This window comes from Engraulis encrasicolus, chromosome 8, assembly GCF_034702125.1.
Source record: "Engraulis encrasicolus isolate BLACKSEA-1 chromosome 8, IST_EnEncr_1.0, whole genome shotgun sequence".
NCBI lineage: Eukaryota > Metazoa > Chordata > Actinopteri > Clupeiformes > Engraulidae > Engraulis > Engraulis encrasicolus.
The window spans coordinates 15167512-15177511 of NC_085864.1; the positions used below are offsets into that span (position 1 = coordinate 15167512).

Here is a 10000-nt window from a genome sequence, read left to right on the forward strand (position 1 = left end):
ACACTATGGGAGCAGGAGGGAGAAGAGGGGAGGAGGAGGGTGGAGCAGCCAGACCAGGGTGCATCAGGCCTGGACTATACAATCCTGGACGTTACGTTTAATTGTGTCAAATGAATTGCGACAATGGCAAGAATGCCTCTGGCTGGTGCTTTGAAACATTTCTCGAGACTTAAACCTTTTTTGCCGTTTTGTTTTCATGTTTTTTGTGAGCTCAGGGTCTTTTAAACAGTGGATTGTGAAATAATGATTTTTACTTTTGCGAGTGTGTGCAGTGCTGTGGCTGATGAAATGAAATGTGCCAAGCCATCTTAGTGTGAATGTGTGATTTTCAGCTCCTACTTCTGGCCACTACACACACACACACACACACACACACACACACACACACACACACACACACACACACACACACACACACACACACACACACACACACACACACACACACACACACACACACACACACACACACACACACACACACACGGCATTGGGTAGTAAGGCGTGGGGTGTCATGTTGTGATGTACAGTGGTGGCATGAGCATCCTCTGGGGGAGGTGATTTTAACAACTTTTAAAGGTCTTCATTTTTAAACAGCATTATGAGATTACATTCGCTAAAAAAAACTAAACTGAAAAAAACTCGATAAATATACACAGCACAGTGCTCTTCATTTATTTATTTTGTATCCCCTCAAAATACAAGGTTTTACGGTACATCTATACTCTGCTGTTTTAATGATCACTCAGTCGATAAACCTATGGTGAAAATGAAATTGAAAAAAGCTGCATGAGAGGCCAATAATTTGTTTTCATCCTCCACTAAACCTGCTGGCTCCCGATTGCATTTCTCTTGTTATTGTATTTTCCCCTCTTTCACACCAACCGCCCCCGGTCTTGGGAGAGCACGGGGGACTAAAATAGCCAGACATGACTTGGCACACAGCACGTCTATATGTCATATGGAGGGAGAGAGAGCGGAGCAGAGCAGGTGACTTGGCACACAGCGTGTCTATATGTCATATGGAGAGAGAGAGAGCGGAGCAGAGCGGGGAGGCCTGGCATGACTTGGCTTATCTCCGGCACTACAGGATGCTTTATATTAGTGGATGTCTCTTGGGGGGTCCCAGTTGAAAACAGAGGGTGCGCTGACAGGAGACTGGGACATCCAGATGTTGGTTTGGCCCCAGGGGTCCCAATTTTGGCAGCAAGACACCGAGGGACAGAGATGGGGACAGTGGCTTGGCTTGGCTAATAGCAATGCACAAAACATGCTGGACAATGACAATGAAAGTTTCCTCTGACACTTTTTTCTTTCACTTTCTCTGACACTTTTTATTTCCCTCTCGCACATTCGCCCTCCCTCCCTTTTCCCTCTCGGTCGCCTACACATGCACAGCTCATTCACCGACATTACATTCATATATTTTTTTTATTGGTTGGAAAGGCCATGGGGATGATGTGTGTACAGAAGTGTTTTTCTCTGTCCATATCATTGAGTTCAGGGTCTGCATTCATTTTGTCATAGACCATGTGCATTGCTAGCCAGAGGCTTGGAAATAATACAACACTCCTCCGTGGAAGATTGTGGAACATAAATAACACATTAGCTTGAGTTTACATTGGACTCCCCAAAGGGTCAGTCTTCATAGCAGTGTTCCACCACTGGTGAGGTTCATCACCTCCAGTCCATGTTTCATCACCACACAGAAAGCACAAACAGAAAGCGTGTTTGTGAGGACGCCATCTCTGTTTGATGGACTAGACAGCCATTTGATGGAGGCCTTTGAAGGTACTACAGAGCTGTGCTTTGATGAGCTGTTTTTTGTTTTGTTTTTTTAATTGCACCATAAAAGTCCCTCTGATGTCTCCGTCCAAACAGAGAATCTGACTGATGGAATATGTTGTCTGAGTCTGTTGCAGTCTAGAGCAACAAGCATTACATGTGCGTTTGTAATTTTGTGCGTTTGTGTGTGTGTGTATGTGTATATGTGTGTCACTAACATTGTGATATGTGGCGTTTTTCTGTACTGAAAAGATATTTGTATTGATGCATTATTTAATAAAATAATTATGAACATTTTTTTTCATAAAACCCATTTTTCTCCAAAAACCATGTTTCTCTGAATCTTGTTTATCAGCACCCAATACAAAAAAGCAAACAAGTCCCTAATTTCATGGCTAGAATTGCATTTAAAGGATAAGGTTTCAAATTAATTCAATTACTCTTCTCCCCCCTTCTCCATTAATAAAACTGTCAGAATAATCAATGCTATCTGTTATTCTGTCTCCTCCAGGCCATGGGCTATGTCTTCTTGGTCGCTCCGGCTTATATTTCAATGTAAGGTTCTGTCGGGGTCAGGGTTGTTTTTTCATTGGCCTATCCGGCTGGTACAAATAGACCGTCTGTGGTCTCTCCCGCATGGAATGTGGTAATGGCACACCAGCGTACGGATGCTGCCGTGAGATTGGAAAAAGGGGGACTGGCAGCCAGCGCCTCAGGGTCGTTGGTTCTATCAATATCCATTTAGAGGTTCTTGTGTAGGGAATGCATTTGGACCCCCCGCCTGGGGACCCCCTGCCTTGTACTGACTTCCTTCATAACTGGATTTGTAAACCCTAATAGACACAGCACACCAGCCCACTGGGCTTCAGATCCCAGTTAAAGGACACTGCTAAAATACATGTCTGAATTAATTGACCACATGCAGTGGAAGACCCAAAGGAGATGGGAAATTCAGCCTTACATGTTTAGTGTTTCTAAAGTGATGCATTAAACAACTTTTCAATAAACAAAAATGAATGTAGTTGGAAATCCCTGTGATATTGAAAGTGAAATGGACGTCCAAGGATGCACTCTAAAATAAAGATACTCAAAAATAGTGCTTTAAATTTAATGGAAAGTACAAAAAAGAATGAATTTTTATATATAACTATGAGAACTGTTCCTCTGAATTAGACTAATATAATGGCTATTCAGAGCTTCGATCATCATGAGCTCAAGTCCTTTGCTGAAGTGTTGTCTGACTGTTCCTTGGAGAAAACAGCTATTGCTTACCGTCCGTGGCTGTGATAGAATTTACATTGCCAAACTGAGGAAATGGCTGGAAGTACAAGAGAAAGGTAAAGCTCGATTATTTAGTTGAAAGGGAGGTGTTAAATTAGCTTATTTCCAGGAATGGAACGATGTCGCTTCAAGATCATCATTCTTGTCCAGAGTATATGGTCCTTTGATGAGAATCTTCAATCCTCTTCCTATTGTGTGTGACAACCTTTCTGAGTTGGCTATGAGTATGACGCCACTTCCTCTGTGTTTGTGTTGCAAATTAAAAGTATTATTTGAGAATCCAGAAGGCTCCAGGTTTGTGTATGTCAAACTTATTCAGACCAAGGAACAAGTCGAGTGGAGCAGTACACAGTTTGGTACATGTCAAGAGTTTCTTGTTGCTACAAATTCAGGCTTATTTTTATGTAAATTACCGGCCCATCGTGTTTGTAGTGATAGAATGATTTATTGAAATTAAATCCTTCTAACCATGTCACAAATACAGTATATGCTTGCCTCTGCATAATAATAATTATAATCATAATAATGTAACAAATATAGCCTATGCTAGCTTGTCTTGGAAATGTCACCGGAGGTCAAAGGTAATGTCACTGGAGGTCCCTCGAGCACTTTGAGAACCCGCTGGCAGAGAGACTCGCCACTTTTCTGGGTGGTAATGCACTCTAGGGGCGCCAACGGAGGAGTGCAGACTCCATTCAGAATGAATGGGCTGCGTTCTCTTGACAGCGTCCTTAGGTGAACTGCAGGCATGATTAAAATAGGTTGTATGTAAACCGGCTGCGCCACTGGTCATTGATGAAAATGTAAAGCCAGTTTCCTGTTGGGGTGTGACATCACTTCCTGTATGTGTGTGTGTTTGTTGCAAATTAAGAGTCCTATTTGCGGATCCAGGAGGGGTCTTTGCTGAGCTCGGCGTTCTCTGGGCCCAAGATGGCCGACGCACACACACTCTGGCCCACGCCCAGATACCTGGATACAGAAATACACACACAAACACACACATTAATATAAACACACTCTGGCCCACACTCAGATACCTACAGAAAGACACACACACACACATTCACTTGCAGTCCACCAGCTGGGAGTGTATGTGTGTGCGTGCGTGCGTGCGTACCTGCCGGCTGCGTCCACTAGCTGGGTGTGTGTTACAGCAAAAAGTCGTTCTCGATGCTCCTGCTTCATCGAGTCACTCAGACCGGACAGGAAGACACTCAGACCTGGAGAGAAAGAAAGACATGCACACAGGGTTAATGAGTTGGACTGCAGATCACAGGATTGCAAGGTTCAAATCCCACCTGACCTCTCCCTACACCTCCCTCCATGGATGAAGTGCCCTTGCTTTGGATAAAGTGTCAGCTAAATGGAATGAAGTGAAAGCCCAGCTAGGAAACTCCAACTCTCATTGCCATTATGACACTGCACTGCACAACACAAGTAAAGACTGCATACAACGAAATTGCATTTGCAACCGTGCAAAGGGGTACCTCAGTCATGGAGGATGGGGGAGAGCACTGGTTAATTACTCCCCCCTAACCGGCAACCTTTGGCTACAAGATACCCTAACTGCTTACCCATGACTCCCCATGGTGTGATGTGAATGTGATGTAATACTGCTGCAATCTGCATTCCACTTTGTATCAGAGCTGGTGACCTTTGACCTTCGCATCAGAGCTACTGACCTTTGTCAGACGGCGCCACAGGGGCGTCCACTTGGGAGAAAACAGAGAGTTTTGATTCGTCAATGTCCTGCTGGGTGAACGTCCCCTCGCGCGCCCAATCCACGCCTTTCCGGAACGCCGCCAAGGTAGCAGTGGAGTTGGGGTCCCTTTGGGAAACCAGACACACACACAGACACACACCGAGTCACACACACAGACACACACAGAGTCACACACACACAAGATTAGACTCAAACTTCATGACTAACAGCCCTGAGTGTCATAGCTGAGGGGGCGGATTATGACTCCATGGCCCCTGGTTCAGACAACAACAAAGGCCCACTCTCCATGGAAACACAAGGTTCCAAAAGATTTAGGAAAAGGGTTAGGGTTTCTCCCCAGAGAAAAATGGAAAATAAGGTAGTAGATATTGCAAATTTGACAAAATGTGAGAACATAAACATAGATCAATAATGAAGTGTTTTTTTGGGGGTTTTTTGGTAGTGCAGGGGTTTGGGCGTAATCCATCCTTGGAAGAACCCAGGCTATCTGAAGAAGCCATTTTTGTAGTTCATTAGCCACGTCTTTTATAATGGGTTTCAATGGGAGAAAAGACTACAAATGTGTCTGAGTGGTGCTGAGCATTTGTTTACAAATGTCATTCCATCCCTGACACCCCCACACACACACACACACACACACAGACATCTTACCTGTAAGAGTAGAATGAATAGAGTCCACCTCCTCCCATCCTGGCTCCGCCTCCATAAGCCCCGCCCCTCTCTCTGATCTCGCCATGAAGGAACTTGGACGACATCAAGCGCGACAGCACACACAGACTGGAAAACACACACACACACGCACGCACGCACGCACGCACGCACGCACGCACGCACACAGATAAGTAAGTATTATAAGTCTCTCACCAGAGTGAAAGTGTGTGTGTGTGTGCGTGTACTGTATGTGTGTGTGTGTGTGTGTGTGTATGTGTGTGAGTGTGTGTGTGTTATTCACCTGGCGTAGTCGGGGTGTGTGAATGGCACCGTTCTGACACACTCGCTGGCAAAGTTGACTGGGAATGGCAGCTGGTAGTGAGTCTTCATCTGACACGCTTGGAAATGGGGCTCCTAACACACACACACACACACACACACACACACACACACACACACACACACACACACACACACACACACACACACACACACACACACACACACACACACACACACACACACACAGAGAGAGAGAGAGAGAGAGAGACAGACAGACAGACAGACAGGCAGACAGGCAGACAGGCAGTCAGACAGAGAGTACTATCGGTGCTGTAGTTGAGGAGGAGGAACAGATTGTGACATTGCTGGGTAGTCTTCCACCCGGCTATGCAACAATGTGTCACTGTCCTAGGGACAAAGATGGACAGTTTGACTCTTCAATTTGTGTACTGTATTTGTGTACTGTATTTGCGTGTGTGTGTGCATGTGCGTGTGTGTGTGCATGTGCGTGTGTGTCTTACTGAGAAGGATGTGTGTGTGTGTGTGTGTGTGAGAGTGTGTGTGTGAGAGTGTGTGTGTGTGTGTGTGTGTGTGCGCGTGTGTATCTTACTGAGATTAGGGTGCGTGTGGCTGATGAGGATGAGGGATCTGCTGATGGGTCCAGGGGTCTCTACACACATAAGACAACAATAATAACAATAGTAATTAAAACAATAAAAGCAACATTATTATTACTATATTATTATTGTTAATAATAATAATAATAGCCTTCATCATCATCATCATCATCATCATCATCATCATCATAATAAGGGATGGATGATAATAACAAAAACACTGATATATTAGGGATGGCACAAACCGCACCGAAAACCGAAACCGTACAATTCACACACATACCGAACCAAACCGTGCAATCCGTCGCAAACCGCAATTCATGTACTGCCCAGAAAAATATGTAAAGTAGAGATTCTAGGAATATCTTATCCAGTCTCTCTGATTAAAACATTAGCGTATAAGACCAATCAGAGGGTGACACACCATTTTCACATTATAAGCCTATGTAGGATAACCATATGTAGGATATTTAGTGATAAGTTTGATTCTATTAGCCAATTGAAAGAGGGCATTTGGAATGCTCAGGAATGCGCATCATCACTTTATAACTGCAGTTATATAAATATTGTTTAATATTCCCAGTGCACCATTTATCATGAACTGAAAAAAAAGAACCGTAGAGAACCGAAAACCGTGACCTTGACACCGTGATATGAACCGAACCGTGAATTTTGTGAACCGTACCACCCCTATGATATATATTTTTTTAATAAATTGTTAAACATAAATAATATAATATATACCGGTAATATAATATAATAATAATAATAATAATAATCATATAATGATAATAATAATAATAATAATAATAATAATAATGTATAATCCACAAATAATCCAAAACTACAACAACAACAATAAAAAAATAATAATAATAATAATGACAAAAAAACAATAAACAAACAAATTAATTAATTAATTAATCAAAATTAGTTCACCTGTATCAGGTGCGGTCGTACGGATTTGCGCTGCTTCCTGGTTCCCGCCACATTACCCATGAACCTCTCTGTCTGGACGGCCACGGCGGCCATCTTGTCTGGGGCGGCGTTCACCGCACACCTGGCAATCACAGTACACACACACACACACACACACACACACACACACACACACACACACACACACACACAGAGACATCTTTTGGATTAGAAGTCGGAGCGTTTCCTCATGGCTTGTCTGGTCCTGCACCTAATACTCAAGTGTGACTTACAGTCCGTTAGAAAAAATAATAATTTCACATCTCTATTGTGACTCTGGCTTACGGTTCTGTCAGGGGCGGGCACAGGGTCAGATGAAGGTCGGGGACATGCTTTCAGTGTGCGTGCGTGCGTGCGTGCGTGCGTGCGTGCGTGCGTGCGTGCGTGCGTGCGTGCGTGTGTGTGTGTGTATGTTAGCTTCCCTCTGTGTTGGCTGACAGAGGGGGAAATGTATAGAGACCACATGTAGCAGGAGAGGAGAAGAGCAACTAGTTTGCCTTGCAAACACACACACACACACACACACACACACACACACACTCACACTCACACTCACACTCACACTCACACTCACACACACACACACACACACACACACACACACACACACACACACACACACACACACACACACACACACACACACACAGGCTACCTGATGTTGTCTGGGTTGAGCAGGTGCCTCCTAATGCGAGCCAGTTTGCGCAACACTGACGGCAAGTCCGGAGTCTCTGCCATTTGCTTCATAAACTTCACCTGATGGATAGATAACGGGTTTCAATATGAGAAAAGACTACACACTTGGCTACCTGATGAGGACATTTTTGTAGTTCATTAGCTGTTTTTTCTTATGAGTCTCAATGGGCGAAAAGACTACACACCTGCTCCATGCCATGAAATGTCTCCTGCAGCTCAGCGGCCGGGCTGAGGGTTCGAGCGGCATGAGTCATCGCCATCACATGACCCGAGTACGAGATCCCATTGGCCAGCTCTTGAGCTGATGACATGACCAGCACCCGGAAACGTTCTATGTCGTCGAAATGCGGACTGAGACAAACGACAAGAAAGAAGGGATGGATAAATACTGTAGGTAGATGGATAGAGAGAGCGGTAGAGAGACCAAGAGAAAGAGAGCAGGATGGAGAGATAGGGAGAAAAGGAGAGGAAGAGAGCGAGCAAGATGGAGAGAGAGAGAGGGCAAGACAGAGAGAGAGCAGGATGGAGAGAAAGAGATAGCAAAACAGAGAGAGAGGAGGATGGAGAGAGAGAAAGAGAGAGAGAGAGAGAGAGAGAGAGAGAGAGAGAGAGAGAGAGAGATGAGTGTGAGAGTTACCTGTTGAAGATGTCGCTCCAAAGGTGAAACATCTCCTCCACGTTTCTCTCCAGACAGGACGAGGTTAACAGAATCCCCTGTCCCAAAACCAACATCATGTTTTAGCATCGCTAGCAGCATATTTAGCATCAAACCAACAATATGATTTACCCTCTACGCCAGGGGTGGGGAACTTTTTTCATTTGAGGGGCCACTTCAAATTAATCTGAGGGCCGTTAAAGTCCTCCGAGGGCCGTACTATGAACACAAATCAGGATTTGCCCCTGCACTTCATACCTATATTGAGAGCAGCCACCTTTAAAACAGTCCCCACCGTCTTTTGGTCAACTGAATATAACTTAATTGCATTGCAAATGTAATTTCTAAGATTCCTTTACAAAATATGTCATATTTCATGTGAAGAAAGAAGAACATTAAAATTATATCAGGGGGCGGATAAAACGGCCTCAAGGGCCGCAAACGGGTGTGTGTGTGTGTGAGTGTGTGTGTGTGTGTGTGTGTGTGTGTGTGTGTGTGTGTGTGTGTGTGTGTGTGTGTGTGTGTGTGTGTGTGTGTGTGTGTGTACAGAGTAGAGTATCATTTATTAATCCTGAAGGACATTAAGGTGAGTGTGTGTCACCTGTTCGTAGGTGTCCATGTGTGTGTGGTCTGGCAGTATCTGGGGTGAGATGGACATGCCTCCTGTCCTCAACTCCATCTGCTGAGACTGCTGCTTATAGTCCATGTCTCCACAGCCCATCCTAAACACACACAGATACACACAGACACACAGAGACACACAGAGACACACAGAGACACACAGAGACACACAGAGACACACACAGACACACACAGACACACACATTACATTACACAGTGGAAGTTAAAGTCTAAACGTCTTGTCATAATATGACATGCCTCTTGTACTCAACTCCATCTGCTGAGACTTGCATGTCACCAGACATGGACATCATTGAGCATGTCTGAGTTAGGATTAAAAAAAAAGAAGCATGGAAAACAAAAACAAAACATCTGGATGAACTCTGAGAGGCATGCAAGTCTGCTGTCTTTGTCCATTTTCTTCGATTCCGGCCCGGGCCCTTTGCCGACCCATCCCCGTCTCTCTCTCCCAACTCACTTCCTGTTACTACCTTCACTGTCCTATCTCATGTAAAGAAAAATAAAAGCTTGAAAAGCCCCCAACACATCATGCCACATGACATCAAAGCAAAATCACATTAAAGGCATTTTAATGTAATCAAGCAGTGACTTTGGAAACCAGACTTGAACAACCACAACTACTGACTGGTTTTACCAAAGCTTTGACCATATTTTTAAGTAACTTATTTCCTTAAGTCAAAGACCACCTGC

The 10000-nt window shown here is 44.3% G+C and overlaps 2 protein-coding genes across 2 annotated transcripts in view; one reads left to right on the plus strand and one right to left on the minus strand.

The window, feature by feature from the left end:
- Positions 1 to 2133, plus strand: part of kiaa0753 (KIAA0753 ortholog) — a 49766-nt gene extending 47633 nt beyond the window's left edge. Inside the window, exon 18 of the mRNA XM_063205973.1 lies at positions 1 to 2133. This exon is cut by the window's left edge and continues 545 nt beyond it. The gene's annotated coding sequence lies outside the window, so the exon portion shown is untranslated.
- A 990-nt stretch (positions 2134 to 3123) lies between these two features.
- Positions 3124 to 10000, minus strand: part of pitrm1 (pitrilysin metallopeptidase 1) — a 17290-nt gene continuing 10413 nt past the window's right edge. Inside the window, exons 18-28 of the mRNA XM_063205043.1 lie at positions 9270 to 9390; positions 8651 to 8727; positions 8199 to 8364; positions 7973 to 8073; positions 7279 to 7399; positions 6333 to 6392; positions 5742 to 5854; positions 5441 to 5566; positions 4749 to 4894; positions 4184 to 4286; positions 3124 to 4035 (exon numbers count right to left, since the gene is read on the minus strand). Of these exons, the coding sequence (XP_063061113.1) occupies positions 3942 to 4035; positions 4184 to 4286; positions 4749 to 4894; positions 5441 to 5566; positions 5742 to 5854; positions 6333 to 6392; positions 7279 to 7399; positions 7973 to 8073; positions 8199 to 8364; positions 8651 to 8727; positions 9270 to 9390 (1228 nt within the window). The 3' untranslated portion in view covers positions 3124 to 3941. The remainder of the gene's footprint in view (positions 4036 to 4183; positions 4287 to 4748; positions 4895 to 5440; positions 5567 to 5741; positions 5855 to 6332; positions 6393 to 7278; positions 7400 to 7972; positions 8074 to 8198; positions 8365 to 8650; positions 8728 to 9269; positions 9391 to 10000) is intronic.